We start from the raw sequence: 24,026 nt of genomic DNA, 5'->3' as shown, positions 1-24,026 counted from the left end.
GTGGCATAGATTGTTGCTTCTTCCCAGAACGACAAGCGTCCATTTTGGGAATTTTTGAAGAATTTTCTTCTGCAATCGTATTTAAGAAGAATCTCGTAAATATTGTTAGACGGCATATAATCAACAGATGGGAAATCCGTCCGTTGTCTTTTATTTTTACATTCAGATTCTATAAGATCGTGAATGTTGTTAGAAAAATGTTGAATAGCGGAGTGCGATTTATTCCGTATTGAATTATTTTTAGCCTTAGGGTTGTTGCCTTTCCGGTTGGACGCAGGCATTTTTGATATTGATGAAATTTGAAATTAAATTAACTAGGCCAAATTAGTCTTCGATTAGACTCCTAGTTTGGAAAAGTCTTGATAAAGACTGATTTTGTGGTAGTCTTAAGTAATTGGAAGAAAAGTTCTTTGAATAGCTAGCCTTAAAAAAGGCTGATTCTTCTTAGTCTTGAAAAAGACTGATTATATTAGAATATCACTCTTTGTATAGCCTTGAGAAAGGCTGACTAATTGTTAGTCCTTAAAAAGACTGCTAGTGATTCAGGTAGCCTTGAAAAAGACTGAAGCCTTGAATCAATGAAACTCTAGGTAGCCAGAAAAATTTTTCAGGAGCCAAGAGCTATACGCATGCGGTGCGAACGACTGTTCAACGCCGACTGATTAGTCGCTTTCTGCTTTCCACAGGTACTCGACGTGAAGCTCGCCCCAACGATTTCTAATTTCTATCTTCTAAAATCGCTTTTTTCTATCTCCGTTGCCCTGCCGTCGTGGGCTTCGCTGAGCTTGGTGTGTGCTCTGCCTGTACCTGGCCGTAAATGCGGCGCTATAGCTATTGTTGGCGATTAAATGCGATGCTTGTTGTGTAGCACCACGCGATATGTGATGTCTGTTTTTCTCCACCGCAACCGGCACTGTACACCATACAATGATGGTGGATTTTTTTGCGGCTCTGCCCTAGCACCTCTGTGCCTTTGCACCCGTTCGTCTCTGCACCTCAGTGTCTTAGCACTTCTATGCGTTCTCACCTATGTGTCTATTCACCACGTATGGCCTTCTTTATCTGCTTTCAAGTCGGGAACGTCCCGAATATATCAAACTGCGTTTGCGATTGGCACCAGATTTTCTAGTTATTCCACGTTAGTGTCTAAAATCAGATTTCGAGCCTGGTGAATGTTGGTACAAGAAAAGATGATTTCCATGTTTTAGGAGAAATACCTTTTTTTAGTGATAAATTGAAAAGTTATAGGAGTGGTTGTGGTGCAAGATTTTTTAGGAATATAGATGGTATTCTACCACGATCAGGTCCTTTTGAGGCATCTAGGTTTTTCAGCGCGGCCAAAATGTTATGTTGTGACAGATAGTTAACAGAATGGATTTGAAAATTCAGGAATGAACCTGAAGTATTCACGGTCACGGTCGGATTCAGAATAAGGTGTATATACTTCATGAAAAAGATTTCATGCAGATTTCGATTTAGTTTTGTCCTACTTTTGTATATATTTTATATTTGGTCTTCGAAAAATTACATCGCACCGACTCTGACGTACTAATTCTTAATCTAAACTAATTCTTAATCTAAACACATCGACAACGATCTTCGTAGGAAGGAAGATGAGCTGGATCGGACCAAGGTAACGTAGCGTATAAAACACCTTCGCACGCTTTCAATTCTCTTGATATGCACGCTGTGATACGGTGACCATACTGGAGCGGCATATTCTAAGATGTTGCGGACGACTGAACAATACAGTTTTTCGACAGTGCACATCTTCGAAGGCCTGTGTATTTCGACGAATGAATCCCAATATCGAGAAGGCCTTAGCGGCGGTTAGTGCAACATGCTCCGAAAATCTTACTTCTCTATCTAAATAAACACCAAGATCCTTTATAACGGAAACTCGTTCGATGGTTAAAGATGAGATTTTATAGTCGAAAGCAATCGAAGAAAGCAAACGAGAGAATGTTACGACGTTATATTTCTGGTAGTGGTAACTACCATACCATACCATTCATGTTGCACCAGGCAATGAGTAAGTCGATGTCCGATTGAAGGACGTAACAATCCAAGTTAGATTCTATACAGCGGAAGATCTTCAGATCATCTGCATACAGCAATTTAGGAGATTTCATTACTTTGCAGAGGTCGTTGATAAATAAAACAAAAAGCAGTGGACCAATATGGCTTCCTTGAGGGACACCTGAAGATATTTCGAACAGAGAAGATATTGTATGTCCGATACGCACGAAAGCACTACGTCCAGTTAAGTATGTCCAAATCCACCGTGTCAGCCAATCCGGAAGCAAGAGAGGCTGTGCAATTTCTGATGAAGAAAGGTGGTAATCCGTCAGGGCATGCACCTTTTTTCGGATAACTTGTTGTTGACTGAAATCTATGCGTGGTATGTTGAGATTGTAGTGGGGCAGACCTCTCAAATACGATTCTGTTAAGGGTGGTGAGTTATTACTTAGCACATTTGAAAGAACGATGAGAATAGGTTTGCAGTACCCAGTGATGTATCGGCTGATTGACATTATAACAAACGTTAATTGGTATACCTTTCGATTTTTTGCGACTAGTGAAATACTTCCAAAAAGTCGCGAAGTCTAGCTTTTAAAAATCGGCCGTCTCCAGTTGCAGGCTGCTCAGTAAGACGAACGATGGGAGATCGTATAGAGTCCAATTCAAATTGACTGTTATTAGTGCTGTCCAATGGCGTGATTGGTGTATTGTCCACAATTACACTATTATGTTTAGTTGGGGATGATTCGGTTATGTTATTTTTGAGTATTGATATGGTTTGTCATTGCCTTCTTTAGGATTATTTCGATAAGGGTTCACTGTTTCACCCTTTTTGAAGATCACAAATGTCGAAATAAAGTTAAAGTTCTTCTAGGTTCGGCCTAAAACTGATTCAATTTGTAGGTTATATTAATTACTTACTAAACGAACTGACCTCGGCTATACTGATTCCAAGTTCCCGATTCCAGAAGTACCGGAAATAGTGATCAAAACTCTAAAACGAGATTCACTAAATTTTCTCAGAGATAATTTAATCGATTTTCAAAAACTTAGGGCTCAAATAAAAGTTCCTATAGTCTCATAGGTTGCTGTTTAATTTCATCCGTGTCCGACTTTCGGTTCCAGATATACACTGAAGTCTTTTTTATGCGAGATTACGTACCGCATAAAAAACCGCATAGCTCTGAAAATACGCATAAAAAACCCGCATAACTCTGAAACTTCGCATAAAAAACCGCATAACTCTGAAACTTCGCATAAAAAACCGCATAACTCTGAGAATTCGCATAAAAAACAGCATAAAAAATCTCAGTGTATAGGGTAATGTGTGTTTATTCATTTAGTGCGACGATGCAAAATAAAGAAAAAAATTATAAACTTGATCTCTACTTTCTAGGGTAACGGCTCCTTATTTCATCTGAGCTCCTATTTCCATCTCATCCCTTCACCTCATTACTTTGAACATGAATTATATTTTACAACCTACCTGAACCAAACTGTGAAATGTTTAAAAATGATTATAAAAGCTATTGTCACACTTTCCTATTGAAAAAATGGTTTTCAGTTCTTCGTTTATTGTTTTTTTTTCATTCAAAATAAACTCACTTTTCAATTTAGGACACATTTTCGTCTCAAGATTTACTGTTCGTCATGTTTCTGATTATCTACTAATCGATTCGTCTCAAAACATGATCACTTTTTCGCAAATTACACTACCATTGAATGCTGGATGACTTCATAATTAGTAATGTTCACTTGCTACTTGTTTAATTACCGATTTAAAACTTCAAAAACTACCCGACAAACAATAAAAGCCTTTAAAAATATGAGATGAAAGTTTTTCACTTAGTTTACTTGATTGCGCTTTGTTTTCATCTCATTTGGTTTCGCAAAGTTGCCAAGTTTTCTCAAAATGTAACAAAAAATAAATTGTTTTTCTTCTTCAAATTATTATCAAACAGTATGTTTTTGGTATCCGTGACATTAGTTTAATTAAATTATTGATATTAATACTTCAATATAACTGTTTTTGCTTCGAATATTACCAGAAAGAGCTTGTTAAATACTAATGAAATAACCATTGTGACAAATCTAGTAGCACTGGTTTCATTCCGCTATACGTCAACATAACGCTGTAAAGTGTGTGTGTTTCATCGGCTGTGCACAGAGATGCCAGATATTTTCATAGAAAATATGTATTCCGTTGCATAGAAAGTCGATATCTGCTCTATCTGTTTTCACAAATGAAATGATGTTAACAGATAATTCTTTATATCTCCGTAAGTCACGAGAATATTAAACGAGTTAATATATACAATAACATTATATATATATATATATATATATATATATATATATATATATATATATATATATATATATATATATATATATATATATATATATATATATATATATATATATATATATATATATATATATATATATATATATATATATATATATATATATATATATATATATATATATATATATATATATATATATATATATATATATATAAGTTCAAATTGTAAGTAATCAATTATCTACATAAAAGATTTCCACTTTAGCATGTGATTTGTCCGTTGATTAATAAGCTTTTAAGGAATCACTGCAATCGAATACTATAAATACTCAGAAAGGAAAGTCTAATTTTTAACTTCTCACTTTCTATGAAGTTGTACAATTCTGTATTAAATTTAGGAAATCTGTATAAAATCTGCACTTTGATTTAAATCAGTATGCGAACGCAAAAATCTATACAATACAAATAAATCTGTATAAATGGCATCTCTGTCTCTACACTTTGTTATAAGAATGAATAAATAGTAATAATTACATTTAACCAAATTAACTTTACAGTAAAGTTTTAAATTCAAAGCGAAAGGTAACGGAAACGACCGAAAAATTTTTAAACGTTAAAATGATTTCAAACTGGTTCTAAAAATATCGTGTGTTGTCTCATAGTTTGCATTAGGCCGTTTTTAAGAAGAATTCTGACATTTTGAACCTGAGAGTGTAATAGTGGAATATTTTGTTTTGATTGCTGTCGCCATTGCTGATTTATAGGATGAATAAAGGATCAACGATGGGATGGATAAAAATCCATTGAGATGAAATTAGGAGCAGAGTAGTGAACACATCAGAAGTGTTTTCAGCTGTTTTATGAATATTAGTTAAATTTTCAAGAAATGTGAATCAATTCTCAACGTGGAGCAAGGCGAATGAAGCAGTAATATGAAATAGTTATAGTGATTTTAGTGGCTGAATCGATGTTTGAAGGCGACGTCCTTACAAATGAGATGAAATAGGGAGCCCTTACCCTATAATGAAAGGCAAAAACTATTACCATTTAACGTTTTTGAAAAAAATATGATTTTTAACAATTAATTTAATTTTTTAGAAGCTATCTCTACTATCCATGTATAGATATCTATACTATCCACACTGTAGTTCGAACGAGTCTGTTGGAAGACCACTTAATTCGAAATGTTGTTTGAATATAATAATATTTCGGCTAATGTTATGAGAAATACTTACTTGAAAGCATCTCGTGCAGCTGCTACTGCTACTTCAACATCTTCCTTGCCACCTTGTTGAACTTCCGCGATAGTCTGCTCGTTGGAGGGGTTTATGCTCAGGAATATCTTGCCTCCGATACTTTTATGCCATTCGTTATTAATAAATATCTGGATACATAAAAAAAATCAAATAATTAAGTGTTCGGTAAGATTTTCCTGAAAAGCAACAATTTAAAACAAAATCTATTTCGCAAGAAATTTATTTCCGTCAAGGTTTCAGAATACATAACTCTCAAATTTATCAAATACTAGGAAGAAATTGCAAAGTTATATACAAAATAATACAATAAAAACCCAATGAATACCATTCCGAAACCATCAAATACGAAGCATACTTGAAATGTGAAAGCCGTTCGTTTATGATTCAATATTAACAAGACCTGATGTTTAAATTATCTTACACTTTAAGGGTACAAATTGCGACAGAGCGGTGACTTCAGAACAGTTTGTGTTACTTAAATCTATTTTTAGTATAAATTTAACGTGTATTACTGAAATCTTCTTATATATTTTTTGTTTCGATTATACAGGGTTTTACCATAAGGTCATTCGTCTCTTCGAGCCAGAAAAACTTTCTGCCTCTATGAGCGGGGTTGGGAATCGAACCCAGAAGGGCTGTATGAAATACCCGGCTCTCCTCTTTTTATTTATACGAAAAATTAAAATAGCAAACATTATTAAGTCATTTTAATTAGTTTTATATATCTTTTAGTTAATCTTAATCCACCTACTGGTGTAAAGATGCCGTTCTCATATTACTTATATTTCCAAAAAAATCACTGGAAGATTCTGTCATAAAATTTTGTTTTCTATCTTGAATAAAATAAGAAACTTTCTTTTTGTATAAACTAACATAACCTTTTCAATTTGTAAACAGTTATGTCAAGTTAATAAGAATTTTACTTTATTTTATATCGTCGCACTAAATAATTGAACACACTTCGCCCTTCTTGAAAAAAGTCTAGATGGTAGATTGATCGCACTTCGCATACAGAACACAACATTATGCAACATATATGCACCATCAGGCACGGCTTTCAGAGCAGAAAGAGAACGTTTCTTTAACTCCACGTTGGCTTATTATCTACGGCAGCAGACAGAACACATAATAATCGCAGGTGATTTAAATTGTGTTCTGCGTAACATTGATGCTACAGGATCTAATACGAGTTCATCTCTAAAAACAACCGTACAACAACTACAACTTTACGACGTGTGGCAAAAGCTTCGCCCCAGGGAAACTGGACATACATATATAACCCATAATTCATCTTCAAGATTAGATCGCGTAGAGGTCTGAATAATCAAATTCGAGAAAGGAACACCCACGTATGCTCCTTCACTGATCACGAAGCAGTTACCCTTAGACTTTGCCTTCCCAATCTTGGCAGGAATCATGGCAGAGGATTCTGGTCAATTCGTCCCCATCTTCTCACCTTGATGATCTCCAATTAAGATGGTAATACTGGACCAGACAAAAACGAGACTATCCCTCGTGGATGCTGTGGTGGATAAATTTGGCAAAACCAAAAAATAATCTCCTTTTTTCGATGGAAGTCCAAATCGTCTCTCAAAGAGTTTCATCAAAAGACCAGCGATTATATGCACAAAGAAGAACCGCATATGACGATTATTTCCAAAATCCTATGATGCTTGTCAATATAAATCGAATCAAAGCGGAAATGTTATCATTACAAAGAAAGTTCTCGCAAATGTTCACCCGAATTCAACAAACTTTCGTTGGAGGGAAGGCGCTTTCAGTGTTCCAGCTTGGTGAAAGAAGACGCAAGAACTACCATCACACTACTACAAGACGAGAACGAACAGTGTATTGAACAACCTGGGGAAATTGAAGAGCATATGTTGTGTTATTTCAAAAAGCTTTATGAACATGAGGCAGCGAGTGATGATGCGGAAGAGAGATTCGACAGTGACACAGTGATACCTGAAAACGATGAAGCAAACGAAGCGTGCATGTATGATATTTCGACTGCAGAAATATTCACAGCCATAAAATCCAGCACACCCAAAAAATCGCCGGGTCACGATTGTATTCCAAAAGAATTTTACCTTCGTGCATTTGATACAATTCACAGAGAGCTAAATTTAATCATCAATGAAGCGCTAAGAGGTAGTTTTCCAGTAGAATTCATGGATGGTATAATCGTGTTGGTAAAGAAAAAAGGACCCGACAATCCTGCTCGATCATATAGGCCGATATCTCTACTGAATTTCGATTACAAACTTCTATCAAGAATTCTTAAAGCTCGGTTGGAGACTATTTTAAGTGAACACAGGATTCTCATTGCATCTCAAAAATGTTCCAAGTCAAAGTGAAATATAATTCATGCTACGTTAGCCTTGAAAGATCGTATCGCACAGCTGAAAGCGCAAAAATAGCGAGGTAAGCTTATATCATTCAATCTAGAGCATGCTTTCTATCGCTTAAACAGATAGTTTCTATTCAAAACCATGAGGGATATTGGATTAAATACTGACTTCGTAAATCTGCTCTCTCGTTTCGCTGACTTATCTACATTACGTTTGATCGTAAATAGCCATCTCTCTCCCATGTTCCTGGTTCAAAGAGACGTGAGACAGGGCGATCCGCTCTCAATGTTACTTTTTGTGATCTCGATTCAACCCTTGATTAGCAGATTAGAAAGAATTTGCGGATGCAATCTTGTGGTAGTGTATGCAGATGATGTGAGTATCATTGTGACATCAACAGAAAATCATTGAGCGGGCGAGAGAACTTTTCTCCAAGTTTCGTCTAGTTTCTAGAGCAAAACTCAACCTCTTAAAGACGACATCAATCGATATCGGTTATATTAATGGCAATGAGTTGAAGCTATCTTGGTTACGTACTGAAAATACAATTAATATTCTTGATGTGATTTTCACAAATTCAATTCGTCTAATGGTAAAATTGAATTGGGACTCCGCTGTAAACACATTTGCCAAACAAATCTGGATGCACTCACCACGATCTCTTACGCTTAACCAAAAAATAATTCTATTGAACACATATATTTCTTCAAAAATGTGGTATTAAGAATAGAGTCTTCTTCCGTGTAATTATCATATTGCAAAAATTACAACGAAGATGGGAAATTTCTTATGGAGTCAGGCCCGTACCCAGGATTTCGTTTCGGGAGGGGCCCAAAGATAAAAATTAATGTTACTGAAGATTGCTTATGTACCTAATTCTCGGTGTGCCTTCTACGGGTGTTTTAAACAAACACTTTAAACTTTTCCACTGAAACTGTTATTGTGTTACATTTCTTTACGTTCACTGTCTTGTTATTTCTGCAACACATGTCTTAGACCTTCTAAATAATTATATATCTGTTTTTGATTTCGGGAGGGGCCCGGGCCCCTCGGGCCCCCTCTCTGGGTACGTGACTGTATGGAGTAGATATTCAGCCAAAGTTCCAATTCAACAAATAGCAAGACTGCATGAAGAAGGTGGTATGAAACTGCAGCTACCTGTATTTAAAAGTAAGGGTCTCCTAATTTCGAGACATATGAAATAAATAGATTCCACACCCTTTTTTAGCTCATACCTTCTGCAAAATACCAATACTCGAATGAACCCACCTGCGGATCTTCCGTGTTTAAAATGTATATGCCAAAACTTTCCTCAAATACAAATTCAGATTCAGCTTAACATAACGGCGAATGAGGCTCATCTGTTTTATGTTAAGGAAACCGAAATTCCTCGTGTAGAGCACAATAACCTAACGATTCAATGGCGACGAGTATGGAAAAACGTTGCAAACACTTCAATACAGCGAAGCACATTATATGTTTGGGTGAATGAAAAAAATGGATCATAGGCAACTGATGTTTACTATCAGACGCGCAGATAGTGAGAATTGCATCGTTTGTAATGCAGCAATAGAGACACTTCAATACAAATTTTTCAACTGTCCAAGGGTTCAGACCGCATGCATCGAATTACAACGAAAAGCAACAAATATATTGGGTGGTTGGCGAAATATCACATTCAACCAAAAACCTGAACTACTAAATATAGAAAAAAGGAGGAAAGTGAATATTTGAAAAGTTTTTGTAAATTATATATCATTTATTATGGAATATCAAAATGTAATTAATATAGACGCACTTAACTTCCACTTAGATCTTTAAGTATACATTCACTTAACAAATAGACAATTTTTCACACAAAAAATTATTGATGTACTGATTGTGAGTTTCCGCGAACAATCTACACAAGATACAATATAGAAATGCAACGGGTAATTTCGAATACATCATATTATTATTATTTTGTGTTGTTATGCCTCCTGTAACTGATGTGGCACAGCCACATAACCGAAGCCAAGATGGCTCGGCGGTATAAAGACGCCGAGGCGACGACGGCTTACATGGCCGCCGACCCACCGTCGGAAGCGGCGGTCTCTTGCATGCAAACCTGTAACCGCCTCGTTTGCCCGGTCCACTCTAAGATAGGTTTCTTTGCTTTAGTTAGGTAGGAATCGGCGAAATGACCCTTTCGGCGAAATGACCCTTTCGGCAGAACGGCTTTCGGTGAAATGGCTTTCACGAAATTACCCTAATCCACATGGAAATTCCAAATGGAAATGTTCCTTACCAGGGAGGAGCTTTGGCACACGGTGGAGAAAGTCAACCCGGAACCGGATGCTTGGCGAAAGGCCGATAAGAAGGCAAGAGCTCGGATTAAGCATCGAGCAGAGTCAGTACCCTCTTATCAAGGATTGTGCTACGGCAAGAGCGGTATGGGATGCATTAAAAGCATATCACAAAAAATCAACAATAACTTCGCAACTGTTTTTATTAATTCGACTATGCTATTCGAAGCTCGGTAAATCTGGGGATGGTGAGGTTGTAACAAGTACAATGTGATATATTTTTGGATTAATCTAGCATTAAATGTAAATAAATGTAGCATTAGAGAAAACGCATTGACCCTTGGTAATTTAAAGTTCTAATTATTATTGTGCAAACCGTTTCTCCCTACTCGATTCAATATTTCACTGGAGTTGCCTATCGAAGCCATATATTTTTTGGAATTCAAATTGACATATGCGGTATTGAACCGTTCCGAGTGAAACTAACTGCAACTGTCTGACTGATCACTCAGAGGGAGAATGAATACAAGACAGGCAGGTACGGGTGTCCAACCACTGTACTAAGTTCTTGCAAATGAACCTTCCCACCCTCTTCGTCTTCGTCACGTTGCGCAAGTGCGCAGTCTAAGCGGACCGTTTAGAGAAACGATTGTTTGCTATCCCACGGTTCGTTCGGCCTGGTGGGGACAGAAGTAAAAGTGTGTAGTGCGTGTCGTCTGGTAAAACGTGTTTAAAGGTTTTCTAGTTCAAGTAGTTAATATTTCTATTCCCCTAAGATTGGCTATAGTCAGTGCTAGTTAGGTTCGTGCAGAAAATAGGTGCGGGTGCTAAAAAGTTCTATAGAAGATAAATTTACTGTAGTATGATGTGCTAAATGTTACGGAAGCTAATCATTTCGAACAGCCATATGGCAAATTTTCCCGCTTGACAGTCTTCTTCGTCGGCTCACCACCCACGCCGTTACAATTATACGAAACGAAACTAGCGACGCAAAATCCGTCATCTGACATATATCGTCGTCTGTTTCACGATTCCGCAGAAGACTCGACATTCGTCTTCGTCGTTATGCGACGCCCGTCATGGCGTAGAATTGGCAGCATCAATCACGTTCACCGTCTTCACGTCGAAACTGCCGTATCGACAGCCATCACAACGCCTTTGTAAGCCACAAAACGGAGTGAGTAAAAACCTTTTACATGCGCATGATCATTTGGTAGATGAATAATTTAGCACACAATTGTAGCGTTCTTGGACGATAAATGTCGCTAGAACGGAAACCGCACTCCTGAGATAATTAAGAATCAGGGGAACGTAAAAATGTTAAAAATATGAGTTAATGTTAGTGAATAAATGTTCAATATTGGTTGTTAGATGAAGTGAAATGTAACGATACTTTTATGATTTTCGGTAAAGAAACGGTCCTCTCACGAGGTGGCGCGAAGCCGCTTGTTTGAGTTCCTTGGGAAAGGGCAGCAACGGACCCCGAACCGCCAGCAGGACGAAGACCAGTTATAACTGGCGCCCAACAATACAAGGCATTTTATGCTTATTATTTTTTTCTTTGCTCAACTAGTCCAGGAAAAATCATATTTGGTGACCTACAAAACCACGAAAAATATTTTTTCTACTAGATATATTTATTTTCCATTATTCAATCATTATTTACAATTATTTATTCTTTAGTCTATTTTTATTATTCCATTCCATTTCTTTGAACATACATTTCTTTACTTACTTGTTTATTACACTTATTAATTTATTTGGAAACATAAAAAAAGCTTCAAATAAACAATAAAAAAATATAATAAAGATAAGAACACACTCAAATACGACTTTATAAATTGATGGAATGCAGAAGTATCATCTCAAAAGTAGACCCTTTCAAACTATTAGTAAACAATCTGAAATGTGATGCATTTGCTTTGCGCGAAACTTGGCTAACATCTGAAATACTCTTAAACTTCCACGATTTTAACATTATTCGTCTGGATCGAGATGATCCCTACGGAGGAGTACCTCAAAAAGTGCTATTCTTTCTATCAAATTAACCTCCCATCGATACCAGGTATTAAAGTTGTCGCATGTCATGTTACAATCAAAGGCAAGGACCTTTGCATTGCTTCCATCTACATTCCCCCAAAAGCCTCGGTTGGGCATTGGCGTCTCAGTGATATCATAGAGCTCCTTCCAGCATCGACGTTGGTTTTAGGAGACTTCAACTCACACGGTACGGGATGGGGCTGTCTTCACGACGATAACAGATCAGCTATGATCCATGATATTTGCGACAACTTCAATATGACAATCTTTAATACGGGAGAAATGAAATGGATCCCTGCACCACCAGCAAGACCAAGTGCGCTGAATTATTCTTTTTGCTCGACATCGCTACGGTTGGATTGCAAGTGGAAGGTGATCCCTGATCCCCACGGTAGCGATCATCTGCCTATCGTAATTTCAATCGCCTGCGGATTATTACCATCGGAGACAGTCAATGTCTCGCATGACCTCACACGAAATATTGATTGGTAATGAGAAACTAGAAACAACACAAGAGCTTCCTCCGGAGGAAGAGTACACGTTTTTGGCTAGCTTGATTCTCGACACCGCGACTAAAGCTCAGACGAAACGTGTACCCGGCGCGAAAACTAATATCCGTCCTCCCAACCCGTGGAGGGACAGAGTGCTTAGAATTAAAAGCGGAGAGAGCTTCATAATTTATCGAGTTTTGGAAAAACTGAACATCTGATAATTTTAGAAACTACGCGGCATTAGACGCTAAAATAAAAAGCTTGATTAAAGCGAAGAAAAGCGGTTATTGGCGTCGATTCGTAGACGGATTATCGAGAGAAACATCAATGGGCACTCTTTGGAACACAGCCCGACGAATGCGCAACAAAAACACAACGAACGAAAGCGAGGAATATTCTAACCGCTGGATATTCGATTTCACTAAAAAAGTATGTCCTGACTATGTTTCGGAACAGACGATCATGCGCGTCACCTCATCAAACAGAAACGAAACACCGTTTTCGATGGTAGAGTTCTCACTTGCGCTTTTATCGTGTAACAATAAAGCTCCGGGGTTAGACAAAAAAATCAACTTGCTGAAAAAATTGCCTGAATCTGCCAAAAGACGTTTATTGAATTCTTTTAATAAGCTTCTTGAGAATAATATTGTCACACATGACTGGAGACAAGTAAGAGTTATTGCCATTCAAAAACCAGGGAAACCAGCCTCCGATGACAATTCGTATCGGCCGATTGCTATGCTTTCCTGTATCCGAACATTTTTCGAAAAAATGATTCTGTTTCATCTAGACAATTGGGTGGAGACTAATGACTTACTTTCAGATACACAATTCGGCTTCCGCAGGAGCAAAGAAACGAACGATTGTCTTGCGTTGCTCTCAACCGAAATTCAAATGGTATTTGCTCGTAAAGAACAAATGACGTCAGTTTTCCTAGACATCAAGGGGACTTTTGACTCAGTTTCCAAAAACATCCTATCTGAGAAGTTGCATCAGCATGGTCTTTCACCAATGTTGAATAACTTTTTGTATAATCTATTGTCCGAGAAATACATGTACTACGCGTATGGTGATTTGTCGACAATACGATTCAGTTACATGGGTCTTCCCCAGGGCTCATGCTTAAGCTCCCTTTTATAAGACTTTTAGGTAAACAACATTGATGAATGTATCAACACATCTTGCACGCAAAGACAACTTGCCGACGACAGCGTTGTGTCCATTATAGGAACCAAAGCTGCAGATCTCCAAGAACAATTGCAAGATACCCTCGACAACTTGTCGACATGGGCTCTTCAAATGGGTATCGAGTTCTCTACGGAGAAAACTGAGCTGGTTGTATTTTCAAGGAAGCGAGAACCAGCACAACTACAGCTACAACTAGGGGGTGTAACCATAGCTCAGGCCATCACATTTCAATATCTCGGGGTCTGGTTCGACTCCAAAGGCACCTGGGGAAGTCACATCAGGTATCTGAAACAAAAATGCAAGCAGAGAATCAATTTTCTTCGCACAATAACCGGAACTAGGTGGGGTGCCCATCCAGGAGACCTGATCAGGCTGTACCAAACAACGATATTGTCCGTAGTGGAATATGGATGCTTCTGCTTCCGATCCGCCGCGAACACCCATTTCATTAAACTGGAAAGAATTCAGTATCGTTGTTTGCAGTCGACTCATACGATGAGTCTCGAAGTGCTCGCGGGTGTCTTACCATTGAAAAATCGATTCTAGGATCTCTCATATCAATTGCTAATCCGATGCGAAATCTTGAATCCGATTGTGATTGAAAACTTCGAGATGTTTGTCGAGCTCAATTCTCAGAACCGTTTTATGTCCTTGTATTTTGATTACATGGCTCAGAATATTAATCCTTCTTCGTTTGTTTCCAACCGTGCTCATTTCTTCGATACATCTTATTCTACTTTGTTTTTCGACACATCCATGAGAGAAGAGATTCGTGGAATTCCGGATCACGTACGCCTTCGAGTGGCCCCTAATATATTTTATAATAAATTTAGAATAGTCAACTGTGAAAAGGTGTTCTACACTGACGGATCAAACATCAACAGGTCCACTGGCTTCAACATCTTCAATCAGAACATCACTGCTTCTTACAAACTCAGTGATCCGGCTTCAGTTTACGTCGCAGAATTAGCTGCCATTCAGTGAACCCTCGAGATCATTGAAAGCTTGCCCAAAGACCATTACTTCATTGTCACGGACAGTCTAAGCTCAATAGAAGCTCTCCGGGCAATGAAGCCAGGAAAGTATCCCCCATATTTCCTGGGGAAAATACGGGAACACTTGCGAACTTTATCTGAACGGTATTATTCAATATCGTAGTGTGGGTCCGTTCGCATTGTTCCATTCCGGGAAATGAAAAGGCAGACTCGTTGGCTAAGGTGGGCGCATTAGAAGGTGATTCTCCTATCATCGATGACAATCTTCAACTGCTCATTCGGTTGAAGAATGTTCGTCGACGACCATATCAACGTTCTCGTGATCCTGTTATGAAAAACATAGTAAAGGATTTACAAAAAGAAATTAAACATAGATTTACTCTTTTGCGAAATGAAAATTTCGCTAAAGAAGTTAAACAAATTAAACCATATTCTAAACCTTTCTGGAAACTTTCTAAGGTTCTTAAGAAACCTCAGAAACCAATTCCTGCTCTCAAGGAAGGAAATCAAATACTTCTTACTAATGGTGGAAAAGCTCAAAAACTTGCTCAGCAGTTCGAGAGTGTACACAATTTTAATTTGAACGTTGTGAGTCTTTTCAATAGGACTGTCTGAAATATGATCATATTTCAACCCAAGTGTTATCACAAGATGACATTATTGAGACGAATTTTGATGAAATTAAATCAATTATTAGGAAATTTAAAAACATGAAGGCTTCTGGTAATGATGGAATTTTTAATATTCTTATTAAAAATCTTCCCGATGTTGCCTTGAGACTCCTGGTTAAAATTTTCAACAAGTGTTTTTCATTAGCTTACTTCCCAAAAAGATGGAAAAACGCTAAAGTAATTTCTATCCTCAAACCTGATAAAAACCGAGCAGAAACATCAAGTTATCGACCAATTAGCTTACTTTCTTCTATCAGTAAACTTTCTGAAAAAATTATCTTGTTGAGAATGTTGTATCATATAAACGAGAAATCAATTTTTTCACCAGAGCAGTTTGGATTTCGTCATGAACATTCAACTACTCATCAACTTGTAAGAGTCACGAACATTGTGACTTCTAGAACTTCTTGGCCTTTTCTTAGGGGATTGTTTAGCGCTTGGGACTAATGAGGAAGAGCTAATCACTCTGCCTCCGTTGAATGAGAATGAGGAACCTCGAAAAACAGCTCTCAGTGAAGATGAATTAAATTAAATCGATTCACTGCAAGCTAGAATTTTGAATTTAGAAGCTGAACTAGCTAAGCGCAAGGAAGTGAAAGATGCTACAACTCAAACTCTCTCGGAACAAAATAAATTCACCTCATATACACTATATCCCAGTTTCAATGCAAGATCTGTGAACAATGATAATTTTCCTTTTGTAAAGCTTTCCAACCAATTTGATACTTCATCTAGCCATCCACATTTTCGCAATATTCCAAACCAACTCATTCAAAACCACCTAATTTACAATAACCCGTCTCATACTTTTTTCAATCCAACAATGTTATCTAATCAGCCTGAAGCAGTACCAGATATACACACACATACTTCCGCTTCTCAATCTTTTCCTGCAAGAAACCCACACATTTTCAGTACAGCTCCACCTGTTTCATTTACAGTACCATATCAGAACCGCCATTCACTTCCAGTTTCCAAATGGAACATCGCGAAATACAGCGGCGACGACCAGGGGCTGAAGCTGAATGAATTTTTGGAACTGGTTCAAGCATTAGCGCAAGCAGAACATGTGTCAGAGATTGAGCTCTTCGAATCGGCAATTCATTTGTTCACAGGTTCAGCATTGAAGTGGTATATGGCTCAACGTACCACGAGAAGGTTGATGAATTGGCAGCATTTAGTGTTCGAGTTAAAGCGAATCCATATGCACCCAGATTTAGACGCGTTGATCAAAATGAAAATTTACCAGCGTCGTCAACAAAAGAACGAATCATTTCATGAGTTTTACTTTGAAATGGAAAAGTTATTTCGGACTATGAGTGTTCAAATTCCAGATTTTGAAAAAGTGCAAATTTTGCAACAAAATATGCGAATTGATTATAAACGACAAATGACTTTCCTTCCTATCGTTGACCTTGAAATGCTTTGAACTTCTCAGCGTACAATAAGGTTTTCGGAACGGAAAAAAATGTGTTTGTTGTTGAAGGCGCTGGACAAAACTCTAAGAAAGGGCCTAAGAATCAACCAACCGAGCAGCAGAAGAGTGGCCAAACCGCAGCAGTGTCTCAGTCCAACCAAACTAGAGTTTATTCTAACACGTCTCGTCTCAGTCAAACCCAGAATAAAAATAACCAACCGCCGCAAAACATCCAACCAAAACGAAACACCAATTCCGGTGTTTCGTTTTGGTTGAGATTTCGGTCATCACGTCGCGTTGTGTAGACAACCTCGTTCTATTTTCTGCAGTACGTGTGGTCTTCGCGGTTTCCCTACGAAACACTGTCCGTATTGTTTAAAAAACGCTTTGAATGCGAGCGAAAATCGCCGCCCGCAATCTCCAAACGCGTAACAGACTCTTGCAGTTCTCAAAACATTCCGTCCCCGTACTGGATACCAGCGACCAGTGATGATTACGCGATACCTACTGTAACATATCAAATATCTTACCCCGTTCCTAATGATAATCGTCCGTACGCACAAGTGAAGATCGGCAATTATCCTTTATGTGTTCTACTGGATAGCGGTAGCAACCACACACTCGTCAGCGATACCCTTTTCTCTAAATTGAAATATCGAAAACTACATAGCCCGTCCAAAAATGTCGCTTTACGTTCCGCCAGTGGGGATGAGCTTCAAGTTTGCGGGGAAGCCCATTTACCATTTGAGTTTCAAGGTTGTGTTAGAGTAATTCCTACTTTGGTTGTTAAGAACTTGTCCATAAATTGTATTTGTGGTATGGTTTTTTGGAAAAGATTCAAAATCCGTCCCGCAGTTCAAAATTATGGTAAGTTTGAGTCCACTGCAGCGGTATCTGTCGACGAAAAACCAGATTCGGCAAACATCCTTTCCGACAGGGAGAAGAATTCCATTGAAAACATAAAAAAATTGTTCCTCCCTGCTCGGGAAGGCCAATTAACGTTAACCAACCGTGCTCAACATCGAATCGTACTGGGAGAAGAATGGAAAAATAAACCTCCCGTGCGCCAGTTTCCATAGGTCATGTCTCCAAAGACGCAGGAACTGGTAGCCGTCGAGCTAAAAAGATTGTTGAGTATCGGTATTTTGGAACGAAGCCAATCAGATTGGTCACTCAACTGTGTGCCGGTTATCAAGCCCAACAAAGTTCGACTTTGTTTGGACGCACGCAAGATAAACGAGCTAACCGTTCGAGATGCTTATCCGCTCCCTCATCCCGGTCGCATTCTCGGTCAGCTCCCCAAGGCTAAATTCCTGTCCACAATTGACCTGTCGGAAGCTTTTCTCCAAGTTCCCTTCGACAAAGAATCGCGGAAGTACACGGCCTTTTGTGTACAAGGTAAAGGGTTGTTTCAGTACACCCGGATGCCGTTTGGATTGGTCAACAGTCCAGCTACGCTAGCGCGACTGATGGACAACGTCCTCGGCCACGGGGAACTCGAACCGCACGTCTTCGTCTATCTCGACGACATTGTCGTAGTGACGGAGACGTTTGAGGAACACAAACGCCTGCTGACCGAGGTTGCGAATTGCTTGAGGAAAGCAAATCTAAGCATCAACCTCGAGAAGTCAAAGTTTGGAGTGTCGGAGATTCCCTTCCTAGGATATCTTCTGAGTACTGATGGACTTCGGGCCAACCCCGAAAAAGTTCGACCAATTGTCGAATATGATCGGCCGACCACCGTAACTAAGCTCAGAAGATTTCTTGGAATGGCGAATTACTACCGTCGCTTCGTTCCAGACTTCAGTGGGGTAACGGCAGCACTAACAAACCTTCTTCAAACAAAGACAAAATGCATCCGTTGGAATGATGACGCTGAACGTGCCTTCTGCGAAATCAAAGAGCGGCTGATTTCTTCCCCCGTGTTGGGCAGTCCAGATTTCAGCAAAGAGTTCATCATTCAAACGGATGCGAGTGACGTGGCAGTTGCTGGGGTGCTTACCCAAGAACAAGAGGGAGTAGAACGGGTAATCTCGTTCTACTCACACAAATTAACAACACCTCAGAAAAACTACCATGCCGCCGAAAAAGAAGCGTTGGCTGCTATTCTCGCCATTGCATTGATGCATTTCGCGGTTACATAGAGGGATACCACTTTACCCTTACAAAGGATTCCTCCGCTCTGACCCACATTCTCAGTTCCAAGTGGAAAGTCGGGTCGAGATGCAGTCGATGGTCGTTGAATCTGCAGCAGTTCGATATGACTGTAAGGCATCGAAAAGGGAAAGAGAACGTCGTTCCCGATGCACTTTCACGAAGCATTGCAACTATTGACAATACATCGTGGTACGCATCAATGGCGAGTAAAGTTGCTAACACGCCCGACGATTTCGTGGACTTCAGAATCGACGATGGCAAACTTTTCAAGTTCGTATCTGCACAAGACAGTCCCTGTGATGCTCGGTTTAAGTGGAAATTAATTCCTCCACCCAACGAGATACCCATCATTCTTCGCAAGTGTCACGATGAATGTTTCCATCCGGGCTACGACAAGACACTGGCCCGTATACGTCAACGATACTACTGGCCAAAAATGGCAGTAGAGATCCGACGATACGTAAAACAGTGTGTAATGTGCAAAGAAGTTAAGGCATCTTCTGCCGCTACTGTTCCTGAAATGGGAAAAATGAAAGTAGCTACGCGCCCATGGCAAATTATATCGGCAGATTTCATTGGCCCCCTCCCCCGCACTCGTCGCGGTAGTCAACATATATTGGTAGTTTGCGACTACTTCTGGGTTATGATTCATCCTGTGAGAAATGTCAGTAGTGCACCCATGTGTGCGATCTTGAAAGACCAATGGTTTCTGAGAAACTCGATTCCCGAAGTCATAATCACTGACAACGGAAGCAGTTTCGTATCGAAAGACTTTAAGGAACTGTTGGATCAATTCAAGATCACACACTGGTTAAACTCACGATATCACTCACAGGCAAATCCCGTCGAGAGAGTCAACAGAACTATCAATGCGGCTATCCGGACATACGTGAGGGAGGACCAACGCGTTTGGGACACCCGTGTCTCAGAGATTGAGATGGTGCTGAATACCAGTGTTCACTCATCGACAGGTTTCACACCTTATTTTATCACACACGGGCATGAATTCACAGAAGTCGGCACCGATCATATTCTGGTCCGCAACGATGAAACCTTAACTGGTGAAGAATTGGAAGAACGAAGAGAGAAAATGTTCAAACGTATCTACGAGCTGGTTCGCAAGAATTTAATTAAAGCTCACGAATCGTCACAACACCGTTATAATTTGCGTCACCGACAATTTTCTAACTCGTTTGTGGACGGTCAATTGGTGTATCGTAGAAATATGAAACAGTCTAGCTCGGCGGAACACTATAACGCAAAATACGGGCCATTGTATCTACCATGCCGCATTAAATCCAAGATCGGTTCCTCTTCGTACTAATTGGAGGACTTGAACGGTAAAAATATCGGTACATGGCCCGCTATTCACTTGAAACCCAGTTAATTACATGGGATTTCTTTTGAAAAAAAAGTACAGGTGTGTAATGTCAGAGACATAACTGAATGTCGTGAATACGAATAAAACTGACACTTTTACTTTATACTTCCGAATATAAATTAGTTGATCGATTGTGTGAATTGTGCAAGTTTTGCCCTTTTACACTACTAAAATTTGATACACCTAAACTACAGTACAGATTAGTTACATTAAACATTCTGACACACAGCAATACGAAATAACCAGTATAGTTCCTTATGATAAAATAATGGTGGTTCTGAAAAGAACCTTTTATGAAGGCGTTCGTGATGGAGAGTGACGAGTTGAGTTTAAATTCTAATGGATACCATTGACTTCCGATGGATACCGCTGACCTAAGCGTTTGAGGCTTTATACCACGCAAAAGGTCTGCTCTCATTATTGACAACTGCTCCACCTGACGACCGAAGTCCAAATGAAAGCATTGACGACCGCTGCTCCAGACGATTGAAGTCCAAATGAAAGCGTTTGATGCTTTATACCACGCAAAAGGTCTGCTTTCATTTCCAACTGCTCCACTTGACGACTGAAGTCCAAATGAGAGCATGACCTGAGCGTTTGAGGTTTGATACCACGCAAACGGTCTGCTCTCATTATTGACGACAGCTCCACCTGACGACCGAAGTCCTAATGACATTTGCGACCTGAGCGTTTGAGGTTTTTAACCAAGCAGAAGGTGCACTCTCTAATGCTGCTGGTTGATAAATCATTCCCACGACGTCCGCTTCCATCAAACGCACAAGAAGAAATGATTGATTTTCGACCACGGTTCCCCTTTTATACGCAGTCAGTTGAAGATATGTGCCTGACTACCTCAAAATCGTCGTCCTTGCGCGAAAAACCCAAGTGAAAGTAAAGAGTTTTCCGCGTTGTTTTAAATTTTTTAGAAAACTTCATTTTTGAGTTGTTTGTGGTTATCTCACATTGTTCAAAATATTATCCTAAATTCCTGATCATATTTTTGATGAAATAGTGAAAGAATTATGTTCCTGCCATTAATACAAGTCGAGATATTCACCATTAAGTTCTGCCCATTCTTCCATATGGCTAATTTTGAAAAGGCACCCCATAGTAAAGTAAGTCGTATTCACGACAAAAATAAAACCCAAAAACTTTACCATCATATCGGTTCTATTATTGTTTTTCACAATACAACAAGGTTAAAATTCTACATCCTTCCATTTCTAGACAAACTGGCAACATAGCTCCGAAATAAAAAAAAAACGATAAAATTAAACAAAATACATACCAACATTATCCAAGTCGTATCAGCAATCCACATATTATCAGAACTAGTCAACAACGTTCGAGCGAGACTGACGGATCGGAAATCAACAAATGTACGTTAAGGTAGAATCCAGGGGGGCGGGATCGAGTTTGCCCGTCATGTACACTCTCATCGCAAATGGCTTCATTCTGCGTAGCTTCACAAGATTTTCTCTCACCGGTTGAGAGAGTAATAGAAGCACGTAATGAGTAAAGCATTTCGTAAAAATTATCAATGTTTTCGACTCTTCGCGCAAGAGTTCTAAAGATAAATAGTAGGATTAGGGCTCCCGTAATACAAGTTTTAATTAGTTAAATGAGTATGAAGTCTGAAAGTGAGTGCGATTGAGTAAAATTAATAAATGTTAGTGTGACTGAGAATGAATGAAATTGATTGAATGAGACGTACGAATGAGTTAGGTTAAAAATATTCTGTCCAAGCGTCGTTCTTGTGACAGTAATATTGTTTTGTCCAAGCGTCGTTCTTGTGACAGTAATATTGTTTTGTCCAAGCGTCGTTCTTGCGACAGTAGTGTTGTTTTGTCCAAGCGTCGATCTTGGGACAGTAGTGGTGTTTTGTCTGAGTGTCGTTCTCGTGACAGTGAAAAAGGGGAGAAAATGTGAAATTTAGTCTGTTTTTCTTCCTGATAGTTTCTGTTATTTGTTGTGTTTCCGATCAATATTTCTGCTCTAGCAATGCAAAGACCGTCTCAAATTCTGACGCATATTAAACAGTTTCGACAGCTACACTTTCGCAGTTGTTTTGGGAATGATGGATGGAACAATTCGCACCTGATTTTGACAAATATTTCGGCAAGAGCACGAGACTGAAAATGGACAGGCTCACTCCTTTAGAATCATACAATTCCGGGAGAGAGAGCTCCTCTGGCCTTTGGAAAAATCATCCCTCGGAATTGAAACTGGTACTAAAGAAGAAGTAGTCGCATTAGAAGTCGGCTTTTGTTCGAAAAAAAAACCCTATGGGTTTTTTTAAACCGAGTCGGGGAAAATTGTGACCTGTTATTCTCTGGTCACAATGTAGTTCCTTTGGTCACTGAGTCCAGCTTGCATATATTTTTCATATAATGTATATTTTTGTTTATTTCATTGTCAGTAAATGTCTGAGTAGAATTTAAACGTCAATCGTGTTCATACTCCGTGTTTACATGTTTGAGTCACTTTTAAGTTCTGCTCAATAGCAAAGGTTGGTGTCAAAAGTAGGGTTTTGTTGATTTATTTATTTATTTCCATTTATTTATTTATTAGTTATTTATCCTATTTATTTGTCGCTCAAATTCGCAATTTTTTCAGGAAATTTGAAGAGCAAAGTGGAATAGCGAAGGATAGCATCGAGAGGCGATTTGGTTGGTAAACGACTGGACAATGCGCAATTCAGGCCCCAATGTGGTTCTTAGCCTTTTGTCCAGTAACTCCTATCCCTACCTTCCCGCGGTGCCGGCTGGGGTACGAGCAAAACCAACCCGGGTGGGACCTTGGTCGTATGCCGACAGGAAAGGGGGGCCTGCCTTCTCTTTACAGAGAGCGAGCCTACCCGAGCGTCTGTTCCCCATGTTGGAGCGGCTCGAAACAGCGGCTGATTACCGTCCTTGTGTCAGTGTGGGACTCTAAACAGTGCTGACACGATGGCCCTCCGGCGAGACAGGAGGTTGGCCTAACAAGCCGCCCATAAAACATGTTACGTACGATCAAGAAAGAAATACGACTCGGAATAATCGGCAAAGACCTACGCAACGAACAAAGGACTACGATTGGAAGCTTGGCACATGGAACTGCAAATCGTTTGGCTTCCCAGGGTACGACCGAATGCTGAATGATGAGCTTCAAATCCGCCGCTTCGATGTCGTAGCACCAGTGCTGAAAAAATTCGTTATCACAATGGTGACTCGAGCTTACATTGAGACAACACATATATCATCGTCCACCCAACGACGATTGTCGCTAATTGAATCATAACAAGTATCATGACTGCCGAACCCTTTCCGTATCATTGGAAATTGATTTCATTAAAATGTGAACAAAAGTTATCCCCCTATCACCCGGCGATGAGTCAGTGATAGACGACAATATTTGTCTCATTTGACATTCAGTTGAGCATCAACTGAATCATATACATTCCTGAAAATCATCGTCAACCGGGT

At 39.2% G+C, this 24,026-nt stretch overlaps 1 protein-coding gene across 1 annotated transcript in view; it reads right to left on the bottom strand.

The window, feature by feature from the left end:
* LOC131431676 (aldehyde dehydrogenase, mitochondrial) overlaps nt 1-24,026 on the bottom strand; it is a 175,746-nt gene that overhangs the window by 48,350 nt on the left and 103,370 nt on the right. The window contains exon 2 of the mRNA XM_058597532.1: nt 5,566-5,714. Coding sequence (XP_058453515.1) covers nt 5,566-5,714 — 149 coding nt within the window. The remainder of the gene's footprint in view (nt 1-5,565; nt 5,715-24,026) is intronic.

The sequence above is a fragment of the Malaya genurostris genome, chromosome 2 (assembly GCF_030247185.1).
Source record: "Malaya genurostris strain Urasoe2022 chromosome 2, Malgen_1.1, whole genome shotgun sequence".
NCBI lineage: Eukaryota > Metazoa > Arthropoda > Insecta > Diptera > Culicidae > Malaya > Malaya genurostris.
Note: the sequence above shows the minus strand (reverse complement) of the source record. Positions and strands in the feature narration are given on the sequence as shown.